Source organism: Elgaria multicarinata, chromosome 19 (assembly GCF_023053635.1).
Source record: "Elgaria multicarinata webbii isolate HBS135686 ecotype San Diego chromosome 19, rElgMul1.1.pri, whole genome shotgun sequence".
In the NCBI taxonomy this organism is placed as follows: Eukaryota; Metazoa; Chordata; class Lepidosauria; order Squamata; family Anguidae; genus Elgaria; species Elgaria multicarinata.
In genome coordinates, this window is record NC_086189.1 from 18,335,017 (window position 1) to 18,356,847 (window position 21,831).

Genomic DNA, 21,831 nt, shown 5'->3' on the forward strand with positions numbered 1-21,831 from the left:
AGAGCCTCATCAGGAAAATGTTTCCCTGGCCCCATAACTAAAAATTATCCCCTGGATCCATAAAACCCAAATTCTCCCCAGGACCTATAATCCTAAATTCACCCCTGGACCCAAAATCCCAAATTTGCCCCCGGGCCCAAACCCCAAAAATTCCCCCCCAGACCCATATCTCCAAATTTTCTCCATGCCCTATAACCCAAAATTCTCCCCCAGACCTATAATGCAAAGTTCACCCCCAGACCCAACCCCCCAAATTCCCCCTTAGTCCTATAACCCCAAATTCCCCTACAGTGACTTAACCAGCCAATGTGGAATTCCCAGATGTTGTTGGACTTCAGTTCCCATCATCCTGAACTTAGCTTAGAAAAAAGGCGAGCGAGGCATGGAGAAAGAGAGATTTTTTTTCTCCAAAATATTAGAACCCAGTGGGTTCAACCCATGAAGTTAATTGGTGGGAGATTCAGGACAGATCAAAGGACGGGCTTCTTCACACAGCGCAGAGTTAAACTATGGAATTTGCCACCACAAGATGTGGTGATAGCCACCAACTTGAATGGCTTTAACAGGGGGTTGGAGAAATTCCTGGAGAAGAAGGCTACCCGTGGCTCTATGCTGCCTTCAGTTGCAGAGGCGGTAGGCCTATGCACACTACCTGCTGGGGAACATGGGTGGGAGGGTGCTATTGCACCACGTCCTGTTTGTGGATTCCTGGTCGACAGCTGGTTGGCCACTGTGTGAACAGAGTGCTGAACTAGATGGACCCTTGGTCTGATCCAGCATCAGGGCTCTTCTGATGTTCTCAGCCAGCATAGCCAATTGTCAATGTACTCCAACAACATCTGGAGACCCCAAGTTAGGAGACGTTGGGCTAAGCAAACCTCTCCAATTGTCTGACATCATAAATAGCAGAAGCAGAACCTTGAGTTCTCCTTGTCAGAAGACAGGGTAGAAATGTTTGAAAGGAAATGCAGTTCATTGATTAATTAACAAAGCCTGCTCAGTGCAGCAAAACGTTCCATGAGTCATGAGATGAAATTGACTCTTCACCTCCACCTTAGCGAGGATGAATGAAGTCCTCCGTTTAGATTTTGGTTTCATTTATTACATTTCAAAGGTGTCGAAACCACAAGGATAATTCTCACTCAGCGTGCAGGTGGTTTTTTTAAAAATCAAAATTAAAATGAGATCGTGCGAACGAGGGGCTTTGGAACACTCGAAATCGCAAATGCAAGATGATGATGATCCTGCAAGATGAAACTGCATTTCTTACTGTTTACGTTTCTTACCACCAACGTATTCAAAGTCAGGGCAATTCCACCTGAGCCATTTCACTCGGCCGTCTTCATATTTTTACCTCCTACAACATAATGTTACTTCAAAAAAATTTTTAGCCCTTCCTTGTCCTTGCCTCTAACGCAGATCTTTAACAAGACTTCGGTCATTGTTTTGCGGCAACTCTCTAGATTTAGGGGCCTAGTTATTGTAGCGTGTAGAACCCAAGAAAACCCCCAAATGTCCTCACCCCTGCTTTAACCCTACTCCGCCCCGCCCCCAAAATGCTCTAGGCATGCTGTGTGTGTGTATCTTGGGGGCCCCGTAGCATTTGCTGAATTTACAGCAAAATGATAGTTATTCGTGGCTGGTAATTTTTTTCTGGCCTTGGACTAGTTTCGGCTACAGAAAGTGCTTATCAAGTCCGTCGCCTTTAGCGGCTGTCGCCCGTAGCGCATGTCGCATATACATTCTGTGCCTCCGGTAGGCTGCTTCCATAGACGGATCGGTTCCTCTCCGTGCCACTGTCTGTAAAATACGTTCGGCAGACTCTCGACGTGTGCCGGTTGGGTCTTTGCAGAAGTTCACAGGAAGGCGAGAGCCACCAGGGCAGAAAGAAAAAGGGGCTGCCAACATTTCGTAGACTGGGGGGTGGACCCAAACCCTGCCCCCTTCTTGTGCAGAGATAGACCAAGACATTTTGGGGGGCACTGGAGGTAGAATATCAAAGGGAGAACGTCCTCTCCCCCATGGTGAAGAAGCATCGAAGAGTAATATTTCACTCCTTGCTGCCTTTTTGTCGTAAGCTCAAGTTCGGATGGTTGCATTGTGCTTCCCAACCGTAGGGCCAGCAGTGGTCATTCCTCTTGTGTCTCAGAAGTTGGCTATACCAGCTCATTGCTTCACTGGAAGCCATTCCCTGCCTTGGTGGGGGATTAAACCTCTGACTGTTCGATTGCAGAGTGAGCACTCTCTACCCCTGAGCTAGTCCACGTCAGGCGGTTTGTTCCTCGAACCCAGCGTTGTCGACACGGGCTGGCAGCAACTCCCTGGCGTTTCAGGCCAGGTTTTTTTCCAGCCCTACCTGGAGATGCCGGGGATCAAAACTGGAGACCTACCACTGAGCTATAGTCCCTGCCCGCAAGCTTACGATCTAATAAAGACACAGCACAAAAGGAAAAGGTGATGGGAAGGGAGGAGGAAAAGTGGGCACTTTGAATGGTCTCATGTTCAATCTCCCAGGTACCTCCAGGTAAGGCTGGGAAACCAAGTATATGCTGTTCAGAGGTATAATGTCTCTTCACACAGAGTAGCCTTCCTCAAGCTGCTACCCTTCAGGTGTGTTGGACTACCATTCTGCCAGCTTGGGGATTCTGGGGGAGGAATTCACCTGCACAAAGGCCAGAAGGTTTTATTGGCCACTTTGTGATGGAATTATGAATGGTGTGAAGAAAGTGGAGGAAGAATTTAAAAAATGAACAAACACACCTCCCTTTCTCGTAAGAAAGCACTACTCTGTGCAATCAACCTGCGGAACTCACCGCCACAAGATGTGGTGGCTCTGTAGATTAGACGAGGCATGAAATGATTGCATTGCGTTTCTTCAAAATTCAGCCACTGGGGAGGTGGGGGACGTGATTGAGATTGTGGTGAGGGGGGTAACCTTTGCCCCCAGTGCTATTGTTCCAACAAAAGTCATCCCCCCCTTACACAAAAAGTTGCTGTTGCTATAGCCCCAACTCCTCTCCCGCACGGCTGTGTAAACATTTTTAAAAGGCCCCCAGGGGGCTGAAGTGACAGGAAGCCAGATTCCGGATGGACATCAGGAAAAACGTCCTGACTGTTAGAGCAGTACGACAATGGAACCAGTTACCTGGAGAGGTGGTGGGCTCTCCCACACTAGAGGCTTTCAAGAGGCAGCTGGACAGCCGCCCATCAGGGATGCTTTAAGGTGGATTCCTGCATTGAGCAGAGGGTTGGACTCAATGGCCTTAGAGGCCCCTTCCAACTCTACTATTCTATGATTCTAGGTTAAAAACAAAACAATTAGCACAGCAGAGAGAAAGGTTGTAACCCGGCTCTTTTACTTTGGGGCTCTTACCTGCAGTCCTCGGGATGGGACTCCAGTTCCCATCTACCTTCCCTGCTCTAGAATGAGAGGAGCGCTGAACCGGAGAGGGTTTTTTTCCTCCTCTATATCCAGGGGCAAAATGGCAGCTGGCTGGGGGTATTTCTTTCCCCCAGCCACCCACCCCTGGTCTTGTGAACTTTTGCACAGATGCGTGAAAAGCAGTGTCCATTTTCACAAGCAAAGCAAAGAGAGTGCGTCTGTGTGTGTGTGTTCGCGTTTGTCATTTTATTATAAATCGATTTGGCATTCTTCTTCTTCTGATACATGCTTGTCTCTTTCTCTCTCTCTCTCTCTCTCTCTCTTCCCCCCTCCCTCTCTACCTCTCCATTTTTCCGTGAAGCTTTCGCTCAAGCTGGTAAGCACAACTTTCGGCATGCTTGTCACGTGTGCGTATTTTGAAATTGCCATACCGGGCTTTTCTGCCCGTTGATGCAGCTGCCCTGAAATTAACTCACCTTTTCTGTTGTCTTTTGTGTTTTGTTTTATTTTTTGCTTTGATATTTATCAGATAACTTTGAATATGCAAGTCTGGAATCTAATGGAGGTGATCTAGCTTTAATGCTTCTAATGAGCTGCTAAACATTAACATTTAATTTTAATAGTTTAGTTTAATTATTAGGTTAAAAGGAAAAAAAAAAGAAAGAAAAGACATTGTGATCCGGGGCTGTAAAAATGTAGTTAAATTGCTTCTCACTCCGTTGCGGTGTCTGAAATACACGTAAAATAATGTATTCTTCTTTGCAAAGAGTCTTGTTTTCAACAAAACGGAGAAGATAATGTGTTGACTCACTAAATTGCAGAAAAGATCCCAGACAATTCAAGTGGGGGACAGGATACTATGTAATATGCCCGGTGTATCCATAGTCATCTTTCCTCGCCTCTGCTAGGTTCCCTGCTCCTCCTAATTTTTATTGTGTTTCTTTTAAAATTATTATTATTATTATTATTATTATTATTATTATTATTATTATTATTATTATTCCAGGAGGCCACTCACCTCTGCCTTGGGCTCAAGTTTTTGGTCAAGGGGTTTTTCTTTTAATCTCACCACTTTGCCTCCAACGAGCGCTTTGTGACCTGCCCTGACCACCCTCGCAACCGTTGTACAAAGAGACAAGCCCCACCCCTGCAACAGCCATTTTGTGAGAGTGCCCATGACACCCTCAACATTCTAAACCAGGGCCTGTCTCCTACCTTTACAATAACCCTGACAATATCTACTTGCCTGCCCCTCATCCACAACCAGCCATTGTCTGAAAAATAGAATGGCCTTTGAGAAAACAGAGGTTGGCCAACGCCGAGTTGAATCTTTTGAGATCTTTGTCTTTCTCTGGGATCAGCATCGGCCACTCGTTGATAACACCAACAATTGGACGCAAACTTGCACCATTTCCAGATCTTGCTGTTTATGTTTCTTGATCGCCAGTGAGCTACATTTTTCAGCCTTACGTAGTACTAGTACCTCAGAATGACTAATGCCTCGTAATCAAATCCAGGAATCCTAACTAAAAATGTTAACTCCATTTCATGTCAAAACTGGGGTGGGAGTGGGGGAGGGGGGAACAACCCTTTTTCGCTATTAATCCCAAATCCTGTCCCAGATAACAATGGGGAAGACAGTTCAAAAAATGACGAGAGAGAACGCATTATGAACTTGGAAAACAGTTTGACCTCTACATGAAGTGTTTTGGAAATTATACATTGGATTTGATGCCTGTAGCCAAATTGGTTAACTTTGGTAGCAACTTTTCCAATTTGTCTAGAGTCTGATCATGTAATGATGTTAATTGGAGATGTTGCTTGAATAAAGTAGTTAGTTGATTAATCGTATGCATTCTAGTGGATTAATAGATCAGTTAACTAAAAAACATATGATTCGTTGATTAATTGACTGACCAAAATTGCTTCTGATTTAATCCAAAAGCCTACTTCCTTCCTTCTGCTGTGGATGTGCGTTCCACAGCAAGCGCCATCTTAGAAAAGGGACTCGCTCCTGTGTGTGAGGGGGGGATGCGTCTTGTGAAGACGCTGGCCCTCTGTACATCTGCTCACTCCAATACCAAATTCAGGTGGTGAGTGCCAACACAATCGAGCCAAAATGAAGCCACTAAGAAGAAAGAGGGAAGTTTCAGCATGCGTGGGGAGAGTGATTTGCCAGTTGGAAGAGAAAAATGGGAACCGTTTGAGTCTGGGTGGACCAGAATTTCCTAGAGGCAGGATAATGGCAGGCCAAACCCTTCCCATTAGAAGTTTGGTTGCAGGGCCCACTTGTAAGAACTTCCAATAATTATTATTTTAATCAAGGCAGCTTCTTTCAATGAAAGGGTTGCTATTTCTTGCATGGAATAGATCTGAGCCTGCCCTTCAATCAATGCCAAGCTAGCAGTCACAAGCCCGATTGCATCAGACAACGACAAAACGCTTCCAAGGGCTTTTTTCCACTCTTCTGCAAGGAAGGAAAATTCAGGGTCTTTATGGGAGCAGGTTTGGTCCGCTCACCTCGGGTGCTGCTTGCAGGGGAGACCATTTCCCTAGGATTGACCAGCTCCTATTTCTCCTCTTTGTTGGCTTCCTGCCTGGTGTAGGGTGGAGGACCGGAGGACTTTAGCAACCTCCCCCCTGAGCAAAGAAGGAAGAAACTCCAGCAAAAGGTGGATGAGCTCAACAAGGACATTCAGAAGGAGATGGATCAAAGGTAGGAATGGCCAAAATGCAGCAGAAGGCTACACATGCGATGTGGAATGCTTTTGCAGAATGCGTTTTTGCAAAATGCGTTTTTGTTTGTTTTTGCTTTATCTTCTCTATGTGTGTGTTTATCCTCTCTTTCTGCCTCCACTATTCGGTGTGGTGGGTTTTTATGTCGCTGCTTTTGCAGAATGCTTTCCAAATAAAAAGCAAGCAATCCAAACTGCAGCGCAGCGAAGAGGTTAATTCCCCCGGCACTGTTTTTCTGATCTAGATTTCGTAACACCTACTCCTAGGGACATCCCTCACTGGGGAATCCAGCCCTTTGGGGGCTTGCCAGGTTTTCTTAGAAATGCGTGAACTGTTTTGTTTTTTAAAAACAAGCGTAAATAGACATTTGCGCAAATTGCAGGTGCAATTTGCGCAAATGGCTGTTTACGCAAAAAAATTTTTTTAAAAAAAAGACAGAAAACCTGCTAGCTGGCCCGACCCGCTGCAGGCCAAGTTGGGCTAGCTGCTGGAAACAATATGGAATCTGAGGTCCTCAGCTGATTAAAGTTTGTTGAACTCTACCCTCCGTAACCGGATTCCTCCAACATCCCTACCCACTTCTCTGGGACTGCCAGCCACTCCAAATTAGCCAGGTGCTGCATCTTGTGGGTTTTGGGCACTCCCTGAAAACACACCTTTTCCAACAGGCGTTCCCAGGGAGGTCATCTTGTCCTCCGTAGGAAGACGTGGTCTTTCGTCCATGCCTTGCAAATGTCTTTAAACCATCCATCTTGCCCGACGAATAAATACCTTTGGCCTGAATAAATCTGTCCTGCGCTTCGCCTCCGGCAAACGGAATGCATTGACGTGCTTCAGTCTCATGCTGTCTTCAAGCTTCCTTCCCCCCCCCCCCCTTTTGTGAAATAAAATGGGTCAGGGAGGTCCGAGCCGTGAAATCCCCGTGGCGGGGGATTACATACCAGAGTCCGCAAAGAACATAGGGAGAGTGTGTCTCGAACCCTCAGGGCACCAACACTACCGAAAGCAATGGCTCTTTTGAATGGCCAACTCAACCCTGCCCCCCCCCAACGCCCCCGGGACATACGCAGAGCATTTGGAAGCATACAAAGGATTATGATTGTCTCAAGATGGGCCGTGAGGCTTATTCATATGAGCCTAGGAAGACTGCAGAAGAGCTAAAATGGTTCTGTTAAGACAGGGATGGGGAATTGTAAGCCACAGGGTCAAATTTGGCCCTCTGGGAGCCCATGTCCCCTTCCTATGGCTCCACCCCCTTTCCCTCAATGTCCGATGGTTTGGAGGATTCATAGAATAGTAGAGTTGGAAGGGGCCTGTAAGGCCATCAAGTCCAACTCCTGTTCAATTTATCTTTTTTATTTTTTATTTATTAAAGCATTTGCATCCCACCCTATATCACTAGTCCCAGAGTGCCCTTCGAGGTGTGGGAACACACACACACACAGCCACCCCCTCCCTCCCCAACCTTTGACCAGCTTCCTTCGTTTCCTGCAGAGATGCCTTAACGAAAATGAAAGACGTCTACATCAAGAACCCGCAGATGGGCGACGCGGCCAGCGTGGATCACAAGTTGGCCGAGCTTGGGCAGAACCTGGCGAAACTGCGGCAGGAGGCCCAGAAATTTGAGGTACAGGGGAGGACCCTTTCAGGTGTTGAGTACATGGCTAATCACCCCTTAGGAGCAGGGCCGGCGTCAAAAGTAGGCATGGTTGGGTACTTGTCAAGGGGCCCAAGCTTAATTAGGGGCCCACTAAGGAGAGTCCCCTGGCGTTGCTCCTGCTCATCCCCATTGCAACTTTCTTGTCCACCGGCCTCTTCCTCTCGCTGAGACAACAGAGGTGGGGAGAACTAGGAGCAGGAGATGCTGCAGCCTCCTTGCTCCTTAGTTCTCTGCCTGCCAAGCAAGCAAGTGGGAGCCAGGATGAGGAAGAGGAGGAGGAGTTTGAACCAGTTAAACCCCATACTCCTCCCCATAACCAGACGTCGTCCCTCATTACTGCCCACCTAACCTGTGAGAACGATGGGGGTAGGGTCTCCAGGGGAAACTTTAATTGGTGGGCAGGTTTGGGTGGGAAAACATGATCCGAACCCTCTGCGGGTGAGGGGTGCCTTAGGTATTCCTCCTGTTCCCCCGCAGGGCTGGCTCGCCGAGGTGGAAGGCCGGTTGCCTGCCCGGACCGAGCCGACGCGGCGTCAGAGCGGGATGTACGACCCTCAGAACACCTTGACTGTCAACAACTGCGCCCAGGATCGCGAGAGGTACAGTATCTGTAGAGCGCCGTCTGTTTCAGCAGCCTGCCCCTTGAAAAGGTCTCGCTCTCTCAGCCGCTCGCTTACAAGGTGTAAACGTTGTGGTGGGACTCCCACACCACTTGGCATTTTAGCTAGCTCGCATTCTTACGCTACTCTTCAGGCCCCAAAAGACTCTAAGAGTAGCTTGCATGAGACTGTTCCTGCCCTCAAGCTTACAATCTAAAAGACATGACACAAAAGGAAAAGGGATGGGAGAGAGAGAAGGGGAAAAAGCAGCATTCAAGCGCCAGTTCTTAGCTTCTAAGTCCTTATAGGTGTTCTTTCTGGCCAGAAAGGGCGAAACAGAGGACTTTCCCACTGTCCCTCTGTCGGCCCGCCAGGCCTATCGCTTTAGTTGCCGTGTTTTTTCCTGTCTTGAGCAGTCCGGATGGCAGTTACACAGAGGAACCGAGCCAGGAGAGTGAGGTGAAGGTGCCCGCGACCGAGTTTGACGACGAATTCGACGACGAAGAACCACTGCCCACTATCGGAACGTGCAAAGCCCTGTATACTTTTGAAGGTATGGACAAGACCGGCTCAGGCTCAACGGTGTGCTTAGTACAGGACGTTCCCCACCCCCCACCCCATTTGCTTGGCTTTTGAACAGCAGCCGTGGTGGGGTGCCGCCGGTTGGGATTGTGGCCGGGGAAGAGAGGGAATTTCATCCGTCACACATCCGCCCCAGTTCTGATTGAGATTCCATACCCACGTACAGACACAGCTGGGATTTAAATGGCAGGGGGGCAGAAGTCCAACCCTCCGGTCTTCCCCAAATGGCCACACCCCTTCCCTGGCTCCACCCCTTTCCCCTCCGACCACTGACGATTGGGTGTTTTTCTGGCTTTCGTGCATCCCCCCCCACCAAGGTTGAAAAGCCTCTCCAAAAGACTTAGTTACCGGCAGGAACAGCTTTAATCTACACTATGATTAGGATGATTGCCTGTACTCTGGGTTCCTCCCTTTTTGCCTTTGACCCCGCCCACTGCCACACCCACCCACTCACTCACCCCGAGACCTGCTCTGAAATAGAATTCGGTCCCCATACTGGAAAAGAGTTTGCGCCCCCCTGGGCTCAAGGGAGACTCATGCCTTTTTGCACTGCAGCTGAGATTTATATGTGAACCGTTTACGGATTTCATTATATTTAGCAGTGTATAAATATCACAGATAAATAAGACCAAAACACACACACACACACACACCCAGCAACAATCCACGATGCACGTTAGCAAATATTCCATGCTGTTTTGCCTTCATTGAGTGACCCCCTCCTCCTTCAGCACCCCCGCCGGCTGGTTTCATCTGGGTTTATTTCCTTATTTCATTTCATCTCTATACCGCCCAATAGCCGAAGCTCTCTGGGCGGTTCACAAAAATTTAAACTGTAAGATACAGCATAAAATACAAACTACGGAAGCTGAAGACCACAATATAAAACCGCAATATAAACTGAATAAAACCAAGCAGCAATGTAGAGATTTAAAATACAGATTTAAAACAGCCGAACTAACTAAAAGACTCGGATGGTAAAAGGATAAAATATGGGGGAAACAAAGAGGTCTTCACCTGGCACCTGAAGGAGCGGTTTGCATGCTGTGCTCTTCATGTGCAATGTTTCCTTGTATTTTATGTTTTTAATAGCCTGAACGCTGCCCAGGGAATGTGGGTGATCGGGCAATTTAAATGCGCAATTGCATCAACGGAAACAGGTTCCTTGGGGAAACGCTGCCCCTGATCTGTCAGGTTTTCTGCCCCTCAGGTCAGAACGAAGGGACGATTTCCGTCACTGAAGGAGAAACCCTGTTTGTCATAGAGGAAGACAAAGGTGATGGATGGACCCGGATCCGGAGGAACGAAGACGAGGAAGGCTATGTCCCCACCTCCTACGTCGAAGTCTTTTTGGAGAAGAATGCCAAAGGTGCTATGACTTACATTTAATTCTCCTTGCCTGGTCGCTCTCTTGCTTCCGCAGGGACGCTCCGCCTGCCGCGGAAAACGCTTCACTCGAAAGTGCATTTTTTTGCTCCTTCCACTCAGAGGAAAGAGTTTGGGGGCTTAAAGCCCTGCAAAAGCGCCATCCAAGGCAAGACAGTCTGGAGAGGGGTAGAAACCATTCCGGCGGACATTTGCAGGCCGGGAAACAAAACCTTCCCTTGATGAACCAAGCTTTGAAGGGAGGGGGAGGAAGAACGCGGGATCTGACTCCCTGGAGGGGCAAAATCCGAGGCTGGTCAGATAGAAGCAAGTCCCATTGCATCTGACAGGGATTACTTCCTAGTAAGGGTGCTCGGGATCACAGCCTTAACAAATATTTCCACTTGTGTCTTCTCTAGATAGGAAAGTGGTGAGTGTTTGTACTTTTCATAGCCATCTCAGCCATAGACAACATCCAATTGCAGGTTTTGAACCTGGCTGGAGAAATGGGGCCGATACTGGATTGGGTCCAGGGTCTGCCTTCCACGAGAGGAAGGCCTCCGCTCAATTTGGGGGGATCTCTCCTCGCCCCCACCTCCCATCAGCAAGGTCTCTCAACTCTCCGTGTAGCATTTTCAGGGAGCTGTCTTGGGAAGGGGAAGGCGGTAACGTTCGCTTCCGCTAACGTGGTTGACCCAGCATCAGTCTGGATCTGACCCCAAGCCTTTTGCTGACTAGGGCTTTGGCGGGGCCATGTGTGCATCTGTGATCACACCATCCAAACGTTTAGCATTTGGAACCCGGCGTCCTGAGGAGCTCCCGTTTCAGTGATTAGTTTTGAGTCGCAAGTTTGTAGCCCTGATGGGTGCGGAAAGGACTTTGAAAGCCAGCGGGTTTAAACCAGAAGCAGAATGCTGGAGCTGCACAGACTATCTATAGGAAGGTGGCTACGTGGCACTCTTCTAGCAGAGGTAGGACACATTTCGTGTGACGTTATTGGCACGATGTATTTAGAGAGCTCAGCCCTGCCATCCAAGAACGGCTGTGCAGCCTACGCACCTCCCAAACACGCAGCGCGTCTGCTCCGCCCAGGCAATGATGCACTGATGCTCCATTTGTACAGTCTGCAGTGGGAAAAGGCTTCGAAGCTCACCGCTGCTTTTTCGTCTTGCCAAACCAACAACCACAACAGTGTTTCTTTCATGCGCTCTCCGTGCGGGCAAAGCAACCAAGCCGGAACCTTCCAGGCTTTTCTGCAGCTACCGGTGTGTGTGTGTGTGTTCAAACAGCATTCTGAGGTCCCTCGAAGTGTCTCGGAAGAATTTCGGCATTTCCCGAGCTAGAAGATCAAGGACGGCAGGCGAGCTCCCCCAGAAATCGGAGTTTGCTCAGGGTCTGCCTTCTGCGAGAGGAACAGAAGATCCCTCCGCCTGATTTAGGGAGGGGGATCTCCCCCACCCTGCCCACAAACACAGCTCACCCCTTTGAGCACGGTCTCGTGATGATTTGTGTTGCATTTTCAGGCCTCTCTCGGGCCTGTCTGGGGCAGGAGGCCACTTCTGCCGGTGCTGTTGGACCAACATAAATCTTTCCCTCCCAGCCCTGGCAGGGTTCGCCAGCATTCCCTGCAATATGCCCCAACAGGCTTAGCAGCATTTGGGGTGGTGGGAGGCCCATAGCCGCTGCCCACAGGGTCCCTGAACCAGCCGGTCAAGGTGGAAAAAGTCTCCTGAAAATCTTCTCTGCCCGTGCTTCCCTTCTGCCCACATGGGCAGGGGTCAAGCGTAATGATGTCGCATGACCCGTCTTCGAACTCGACTTTTATCATTGAAGGTCAGCGGCGCGTTCGGCCACGTTCCAAACAGAACTCTCTTTCTTCCTGCCCTGAAGGACCACACAAAGCCAGTATTAACCTGATTGCTATTTCTTAATTTATTGGAAGTATTTACACTCTATCCTTCATGGGTTTCTGTTGTTGCTGTTGTAAAATCACAAATTCACGCTGCAGAACTCTTGGAAATCAAGGGTTGCGTCCAGGATCTGCCTTCCACGAGAGGTAGGGCTCCGTTTGCAGAAGGTATTTCTGCCCGATTTGGGGGGCTGGGGGATCCAGTTTCCCCAATTCACCCCTGACTCTCTGTGTAGCATTTTCAGGGGCTGCCGTGGGAAGGTTGGGAAATCCGCTTCCTTCAGCGCAGTTGATCCAGTGTCAATCTAGATCCAATCCCAAATTTCTGGAAACAGGTAAGGCCTGCAGTGGGAAACTCCTTGAGTGCACTCACGCACACGGCTACATCCCTACAAAGGTGTGCTGTTCGTGGTGCTGTGTAAGGCCGATGGGGGGGGGGGTGAGGCCAGTGCAGGATGGGTGTCCTTTCAACCCACCCACCCTCAATACCTGAGACCACAGGAACTGGAGACGGTGGTCAGATCAGATGCTGAATCCGCAGAGCTCCACCTCCCGGAATTTTTTCCTTCAGCTGGACTCAGGGAGTTGGATAAAGATTTTACGCCGCATCAAATGCCCTTCTCCTTCCAAAACTGGAACCCTTCCTCTTGCGGAAGGCAAGAGACCCAGAGACGAGGGGAAAGGTGCAATGAAAAAGTTGCCACGGGAAGATTTAAGCCTGGCAGAATCTCTTCACCAATTTGCACACCTTCCACAGGAGTATTACAAGGCAGACGCCAGTTTGGGAATATATCTTTGCCAATATATCCTGGCAGGTTCTTTTCCTTCTTCTTCTTGATGGAAAGTATGGAGCGTTGGTCTCTTAAGACACCATTCCTTTTCCCACTTCTCACCCTAGAATGTCCATAAATTTCCCTCCCCTAAGAGACCCGGAGGCAACGTCAGCAGCGTTGTGTCTTGCAAGTTTCTCTCCACGGGTCCCAGTCCTGCTCTGAAATAAAACACCGATGCACTTTGAAACCTAGGATCAAAAATGTGATTATTTTAAGGCTTGCCAAAAGTATTACTACTACTTTTTTTTAAAGGAGGTTCTTCGTGAGGAATTATTTTTCTAAAAATTGGTTGTATACATTATCCGTAGTTTGTATATAATTTCACTGAAAGCTGAAACGTGACTTGAACTTGCATCTAGCGTATTTGGTGACAGCCTTTTGCCTTTCTTTATGTGGACTTGTCCAGTTGTCTTACTGACTGATCTTCCTTAACCAATCATTTCCTTTTGTTGAATTGATCAAAGCAGTCAAAGTCCTGTTTACGGTGTTGAAATCCTTTCCTGTTTTCCTCTGTGTTTCCCATTTTGCCTGCTTCAGAATCAACAGTATAGGAAATTCCACATTCAAAGCCGAGGTTTGTTAAATCTAGAACTGGTTGTTGTTTTTCTGTTTCCTCTGCTGGGTTTCTCCTATTAGATGTACTGCTTTATCCCATCCTGTAATAAAAGCAAAAATGTCTTATTTTCTCAAGCTTGTGGGCTTTTCTTTAAGTGGCCGCGGAACTGATTAATTTGCGTTTGGCCTCGTCGCCGAACGCTGCTGCACTTTTGCTAGTGACCGAATCAGCGGTGTTCTGCGGTAGTTGTGTTGGTAGTGAATTAAGAGACGCTTTTGCTTAAAAAGTTTCTGCTTTGCAGCTGCCTTGGAATAGCAATTAACTTGTGGTTCAGAAACCAAGGGGTAAAATATGTTTCTCGTCACCTTTTTGCTTGCTTTGGGACATGTTAATTTTATTCAGGGGTAGTTTTCATTCCCCTGCCCCTAATGTTAACCCGATGCTAAGCGTTACCCCTTGGTAGATACCGTATAGAATTATCTTATCGGCTGCTGCACTCATGCCCCGCTTATGGGTCTCCCGTGGGCCACTGTGTATACAGAACGCTGGACTGGATAGACCCCTTGGTCTGATCCAGCAGGGCTCTTCTCATGTTCTTATCTAGGCACTTATGACTTTTGGGGCTGTGGATAGAGAAGTAGTCTAGAAAACAAGGCCTCCAACTGAACGGCTTTATCCAGGAAGCCTTCCTTGACTGAACAGCCACAGTTTTTATGGATGCAATGTTTTTTGAAATAAGAATTTTTATTATAGTGTTTTCTTGTAACAGTTTAGCATTTTATCTTTCATTGTTCACCGCTCCGGGATCTGTTTGAAAGTGGAGCGGTATAGAAAAAAAACAGCAGGATCCAGCGGCGGCTGGAGGAAAGCAGTGCAGGAGAAGCGTTCACCACCCCTCTGCTCCTCCTCTGCCATCCGGATCGCGCTTTCCTCTGTTCGCTGTGCAGCTGTCCACCTGATGGTCTGGATTCTCAGGACCAAGTTAAACTCCCAAACACTGCAAAACACGAAACGAAGTGGGAAATGAGTGGAGAGGGGACTACTGATGTTGGTGCCTCATGGGCAATGATGTATTCTATCCAGTTGTCTTCAGTTCTCAAAACAAAAAAAGTCCTTGCTGTAGCCTTTCTCGGGGACAACGCCCCAGGGCCAAGGCGGGTGACGAGGATGTAGATGAGCATTTTCAGACTCATGATTTTCCTTCTGTGCCTTCATGAGAATCTTGCAAAATGGATCCCCAGGAAAGAAAACCTTTTTCCTGCTTTTTCTTCTCTCGGCCCGTTTCTGCTTTAGCTCCTTGTAGCTGTGGGGTGGGGGGGCTGTGCTCTCACTCTGGTAGCTCTGCAGATTTTGAATCCTCCCCGTCCCCAAACCTCACCAACTTTGCCTGTATCTAACAGATCTTCTTTTTTCCTTTTTCTCTTTCTTTTTTTTTTATTTATTTATTTATTAGATTCCTAAAAGTGTTGGTTGCTGGTACAAGACCCTCAGGGCGAGCTGGGCACCAAGAGGAGAAACAATGGTCTGGTTGTTGCTTTTTTAGTGGTTTTTTTAAAAGCACCCTGTTCTCTGCAGAGTGTGTCTGTTTTTCAAACCACCTCCGCCCCTCTAGCTCGGAATGGAGTCCACATTTGCGGGGCGAGGAATAAAACGCCGGATTAAAACTGTACGTCCCGTCCCCAGCTCCCAACGCCACCCCTCGGTTGCTTGCTAAACTCTTCCCAGCATGCCACCTGCTGCCTAAAACTAACCCAACCTCCTTCTCCCCCTGCTCCACTTTACGCCATGGTTTGAGTAGGGTCTAACATAGAATGTAACCAAACGCCTCCCATTGTGGTTTATCTGAACTCCAGGAAAGGGACACCAGGAAATTCTATTGGCGAGTGACCGACCCTTCCGTACACGGTCGGCCAATTCAGCTCCGTTACTGTTCCCATTTTACAGATGAGAAAAACGAGGCTGAAAAACGGTCATTGGCCAACCAGGGTCTTCTTAGCCAAGGTGGGATTTTATCCAGGCTACCAATTGAACGCCTACCTGCTGTTCTTCTCCTCTCTCTCCACCCATAAGGCTAGGCGAACACGCAGCATGTGGCGTCCAGTTCTGTCAACGACTGGGACCTGCAAAACGCAGACGGAGTGGATTTTACAAAATCCGTACCTCCGTAGTCTAATGGGGCTTTCTCCCAGCAAAGGGTGCATAGGCTTACCGCTGCTTCCAAGAGGGAGCCCTTGAGGGTCACTTTACACACGGTGAACACAGACCGGCCACCACGTGGGCTCGGCCAACTTTTTTTTACCCGTCATGCTAAGTGTCTTTGTTGCATTTGGGAATTACATTTTTATGTATGTGTCCAGGGAGAGCCACACAGGCCGCGGGCCGCCTCCCCTGTCTGTTTTGTGCCTCCAAGGTCCCACAGCCGCTCTGGAAACTGGGTGGCGTGGCAGCACGGGTGGGGTCAAGCCCTGTCTTAAAAGGAAATCTCAGTGGCGAAAGAGGGCTTCTAAAAAGCAAAACAGAAACTCCAAAAGAGAGAGCGAGTTTGGGCAGCAACTGCTGGTTTTGCCTTTCGAAATGGGCCTGTTCTTTACCGGTGCTGCCAAGCCGCTGAATGCAAGCAGCAGGGCAGTGGCCAGGGGCGCAATGCACCTGCCCCCCATGTAACCCCTGGTATACATGAGAACACCTGAGGCGTATGCCTAGAGGAAAGCACGATGTGTGAAGGAGACCCTCAGGTAACGCAACCGCAATTCGTGGTTTGAGAGTTGGCGCGTGCCAATGGTTATGAGAGGACATTTTCGAAAAGAGCCGACCATTCCTGGCCTCATTACATCCTAAAAGAACCGTTGTTCCCTTTTCCCCCAAGGCCTTGCTGCAAGCTTGGCGTCGTTCCCTGGGCCCTACCCTGAGAGACTGCATCTTTTCCTTCTTTGTCCATACTGGGCAGCCATTTTTACCTCATCCATTTTGCCCCAGGCTTTGCCTGCTGCCGAGGATTTGCTGGACAGTTCCGGGAGGTACTTTACAGGGCTGAAGCAAGCTATCCCCCTCTGACTTTGGGAAGGTTTGGATAGCCGCCCACAGCAGAAGTGTCTCCCGGGACATCTGCAAATCGCCCATCCACCTGCATGCCCAGACAGACGCATACGCATTATCTTAGCCAAGTGTCCTGTTTTCCACAGACCTCCGTTTCCGCCATCTTTCCGCCCGCATGCTCGCCCTGCTGCCTTGTGCGTGCCCAGCTGCCTTTTTAAGGTGCTTCGTTTAATCTCTCTGCTGCCGTTTTTAATTTATTTGGTTCCTTCGTTCAGCGCCTTGAGATTTTCCCTTTCCTTTTGCATGCTGTCTCCGCACGCTCTCGCATTTTATTTATTTTCAGCTTCCCCCCAAAAAAGAAACCCCACCCCACATCCAAGCAAAATTGCACTCCGATCGACCCCGGCCTCTACTGAAACCAGCCACCGCCTCGCTCGGGCGTGTTTCAAAATGACCTTTTGAGGGACACGACATGGCAGGTTAAAGGGGGCGCGCCCGTCCCTAGAGGAAGCAACGTCATTGCTGAAAGCTGCTTCGTCGCGCACGAATCACTTGCTTCGGAGCACTCGTGCGTTTTGAGTCCACCTCGCCATCTCCCAAATGTCTCCAGATCTTGGATCAAGTGGAGCACGGCGTCGCTCCTCATTTCAACAGCAACCAACGGCGCACCGGAAGAGCCCAGCCCGGGTTGATATAAACCACCCTGGAAGACCTAAAGGACCGTGCTGGAGAAGTCCCAACTTTCCTTTGGAAGAGTCGCGGATCTGGTTCAACAGATGCCACGAGACGACTGTTCAAGCGTGAACAAACCCCTGCATGTGCGGTATGGCCGAGAGAACTTACGCATCACCTGAGCCATCTGCCTTCAGCAGAGGCAGTTCGAAGTCAAGAGACATGCACGTGAGTCAGCTCGGAGAGAGAATACTTATGTGGGATGGACAGACGGACACACACACACACACTTTGAAAAAGGCAGTTAGCAGATGAATCTCACTGCCCGTTTACCAAACGCAACCTAACGTCGTGTCAACCCAGATGTCCGTTTGCCATGCTGGAATGGGCCGCTGCTCAGGGGGTTGAGCACGTGCTTGGCGAGAACAGTCCCGGGTTCAATCCGCAGGGTGGACAGTGAGTTTAGACTAAGTGTGTGGGACCTCTGGCTTTCTAGGGTTCCCCAGGCCACGCCTCCTCTCCTGGCCTGCCCCTTCCCACCATCACCAATCATTGGGTGGCTTCCTGGGTTTTGTGCCATTAAGATGGCACTCTGAAGGCCTTGTGACTGGCAGAGAGAGCTCTGAGCTACAATAAGCTGGTATTTTAGGCCCCGCCCCTTTTGCCTTCAGCCACTACTGGAATGCGGCCCCCCGAGAACGTCTCCGACGTGCAATTCGGCCCTCGGGCTAAAAGAGGTTCTGCACCCTTGGCATAGACTTAGACAGACCAACTTTCTGATACTGTCTGAGGCAGCCTCCTATGGCCCTAGAAGCAGTAATAACTCCCATGGTGCATACATAATCTTAGGTGGGGGCACTTGAAAATGAGGCTGTTCCCACTGCTTTTCCAACCAAGAAAGCATGGTAACTTTCTCCCTGTCGCACAGGCAGGCACTCCCAAAGCCTGCCTGTGATGGCTACAACAGACCTTTAGTCCGGTCCAGCTGAGGAGGTTCCGTTCCTGCGAGGGGCTTGGCCCCGTGGAAACGACCACTCGGCCAAATGGCGCGATCCGCCCAACCCAGCATGGGTTACCACTGGGGACACGAGGCCGCCATTCCGTCTCCTTACCAATTAAGGGGAAACGAGCCACCCCGCAGCCCCAGGGAGGGTGGGACTTGGGTAGGACAGACCTGGTTTGTGCTCCCCACCTGCCTTCCTGGGAGTTGGGCGGAGAAGCTTCGCTACGGTAGTGTGGAAGGAAGCCACGGGGAAGCGTCTGCCGCCCTGCCGTGGTCATGTATGACGCAGCCCACAAATATTTTCACTTCCAATCGTGTTGCTAGCAAGGACGTCGCTAGGCCTGGCCCTTGAGGCCTCAATGCCAGAGCTATTCCCCAGAGTCCTGAGTGTCCGTTGGTGCCAACAGGATTTCCCGCCCCCCCCCCCTCAGCTTAATAGCAATTTTCAAGGGGGCTTGCAGCTGGAGGCTAAAGGGTTAACCTCCCCCCTGTATGTTACAATGGCCCACCCACCCTTCCAGCTCTCCGCAAGGCAATTAAGCTTAGAAACAACGTTCCCATTGCGTGGGTGTGGAGGATTTACAGGGGGATCAGTGTCCGCCCACCCCCCACCCCCCGAAAAACAAACCCTTCCACATTGCAATTAAGCCTCGAAAAAGATACCTCACATTGATGCCAATGGAAAGGTGGACTCCCAGATCTTGTAAGTGCCTGGGAACCCTTCCAGTCTCTGCTGACATCAACCGAGTAGTCAAGGGTGGTTTTATTGCAAATTGGGGCGCTTATCAGATGGGAAAGGAGGGAGCTATAGCCTCAAAACCGATGGAGAAGAAACCATTCATTAGGCAGGATTTATGCATGAGAAAGAGCCTCACGCACTGCCTTCCTACCCAGGAGGTTCAAAGGCCTTTGGGTTCTGGCTTTCATGCCCATGGCTTCCCAAAGCCACAGAAAGCTGGCCGGCAGCCTGTCATTCCCAAGATGGGCTGTAGCGGCTCTCCATTATTCTTCCTTGCCTAAGATCAGTGGATCTCTTGAGAGCAAGAAACCTAAGCAAATGAACAGACCACAGGGCCGAGCAATGCATCCAGCATTTTTGGAGGGGGTGTTGATGTTGACACCCTGTTACGAAAGTAAAGCAGAAGAGGAGCCGACTGTACTTCCCCCGCGTTCATTTTTCTTTGTTTGTTTGGTGTCACTGACGTAAGACTAAGAGAGAGTTCTGATTGTCAATATACATATAATATATAGACATATAAATATATATTTAAGCTAGGTGGACAGTATATTATTGTCACCCTACCGGGGACATCCGAACGATGGCCATGTCCACACAGCGACTTTGGGTGCTGCAAAGAGTATTGCCTCTGGCAATGGAACGTAGGTCTGTGAAGAAACAAGTCCTGGGAGTTTTTAAAACCCGATGCTTCCTTGGTAACTTTCTACTCCTTTAAGAACATGCCAACCAAAACACAATGGCATTGGGGAAAAGTGATTTCTCTTCCACGAAGTGCAGATTTTCACAGAAGCCAAGAAGCAGAGGCACTCTGGGCTCCCGGCTAGGTGCCTTTGCACAGAGCAACAGTGGAGGGTGAAAATGGATGTTAACATTTGTATAGGGCGGCCATATGAATAGGAGGACAGGGCTCCTGTATCCCTTTAACAGTTGCATAGAAAAGGGGATTTCAGCAGGTGCCATTTTCATGCATGCAGCACTTGGTGAAACTCCCTCTTCATCACAACAGTTAAAGTTGCAGGAGCCCGTCACTCTTGCAACTTTAACTGTTGCAATGAAGAGGGACTTTCACCAGGTGCTGCGTGCCTACAAGTGACACCTGCTGAAATTCCCTTTTCTCTACAACTGTTACAAGATACAGGAGCCCAGTCCTCCTTTCCACAGGGACACCTTAATTTTTAAGAGAAGCTGTGTGGTTTTGGGAGCACCCTTGCTATTGTTTTACTGTCCCAGCACAGACTCTGAAAAACCACTGAAGTGTTTGAAGTAGGGAAAAGCCAGCTTTGGAGACGGTGTGCTGAACCGTTTGGGTAGGTGGGCCCATCCGGAATGTTGAGGGTTGTGGGTGCTCTCACAAAATGGCTGCAATGCAGGTAGGTGTTGCCCATTCGTAAAATGGTGGGTGTGGACTTTTACACTCATTTCCCAGAAGGCAAACCGCCGAGACTAAAAGAAAAGTCATTTGCTTCAGGGCCTATGTCCAAGGCAGAGGTGGAATCTTAGCTCAAAACTGCAAAAACCGCTCTTACAAACCCAAATCAAGATGGCACTTTGCTTTGCTGCACATCAGCCTCCCAGATTAAAAAAATATACATAGCAATTAAAATAACTTAGGGAACAAAATAAAAAGCAGGTGTGACCGGGAACCTCACAGGTACCAAGACAAATGTCCGTGGTCATGTTGGTGCTCCACGGAGACATCTCACCGCCCAGCACGGATGTGTCTTAGTCCGGGAAGGGGTTAAAAACTGAGAATGGTCACAGACAAATAAATGTGGCAGTTCAATTAGGTTTTGTTAAGGGCGGGAGAAGTTGGTAACCCACAAGCATTGGGTTGGGGAGGCCCTGATCCAGTCTTTGGCTGGGTCAAAGGTACACCCGCAAAGCGTACGTGGAGACCGACCGTGGTCGCTCGTAAAATGTGATTGCAGTCTTCATTCAAAAGGTGCACTCTTCAATAATTGTATCTCACAAGCTGATGCTGACATCTACGCCGAGTTTTCACCCACGTTGTAGGCTGCCACGTGGATCCCATCGTGGGTGGCTCACGCATCTTGGGTGTAAAGAAGGAAAATCTGGAGACCGATGCTTTTGGAGTCTCCCCAATTCAGAAAAACCCCCAAAGACCTGTAAATCCAGTGTACACAGGCCTCCGGAGTCCCTTCAACAGACAGAGCTGTTCTATGCGCACAAGCCTTTCCGTGCTATGGGAAAAGAAGCATAAAGAGGCTCCCTGTCCACTTAGGCGCACATACGGAGCTCCGGCACAGAGCCTCGGATAATTAACTTGAAGCAGATGAATGACGCCACCGGTTTATAAAAACTCTTTGCAGCTTTCTCATATTCCTACTGAAGAGGGGGAGAAAAAGAAGAATGACCCTTCCCTCTAAATTCCACCACTGTCTAACACCCGTTCCTAACATCTGTATATAGTACAAGAGAAGAGAAACATATTTACTGAAAAGTCGTGTTTTAATGCTGAATATTTTTCATAGGTTCTGCAGCATATTGATTCCATCTCTCTCCCTTCATGCTTGAAGTGTCAAAAGATTTTTTAAAAATAAGCCAAATTATATTTTAACATATAATGTTGAGCACTTTTTTTTCCTTTTTTTTTTTTACCAAAAAAAAAAAATGATTTCTGTGTATTTAGGCACTGGATTTTTTTTTATTATCTAGGTTTTGGTGGCATCTTCATGTGTGTCCGTGTGTAAGGTTTCATAGCCCCCAAAGTGTAAAGGTTTTAGTGTTTTTGACCCATT

The 21,831-nt window shown here is 48.8% G+C and overlaps 1 protein-coding gene across 14 annotated transcripts in view; it reads left to right on the plus strand.

Moving 5' to 3' along the window:
- Positions 1-15,991, plus strand: part of FNBP1 (formin binding protein 1) — an 84,510-nt gene extending 68,519 nt beyond the window's left edge. For 5 of the 14 annotated variants that reach the window (XM_063144853.1, XM_063144857.1, XM_063144856.1 and 2 more), the window contains 6 exons: positions 3,744-3,758; positions 5,989-6,098; positions 7,613-7,745; positions 8,256-8,377; positions 8,791-8,930; positions 10,170-10,348. In XM_063144853.1, the coding sequence (XP_063000923.1) occupies positions 3,744-3,758; positions 5,989-6,098; positions 7,613-7,745; positions 8,256-8,377; positions 8,791-8,930; positions 10,170-10,348 (699 nt within the window). Of the gene's footprint in view, positions 1-3,743; positions 3,759-5,988; positions 6,099-7,612; positions 7,746-8,255; positions 8,378-8,790; positions 8,931-10,169; positions 10,349-15,075 lie in introns of those variants that run through there. The other 9 variants (XM_063144854.1, XM_063144858.1, XM_063144861.1 and 6 more) reach the window with 4 other exon arrangements.
- Positions 15,992-21,831: the final 5,840 nt, after the last annotated feature.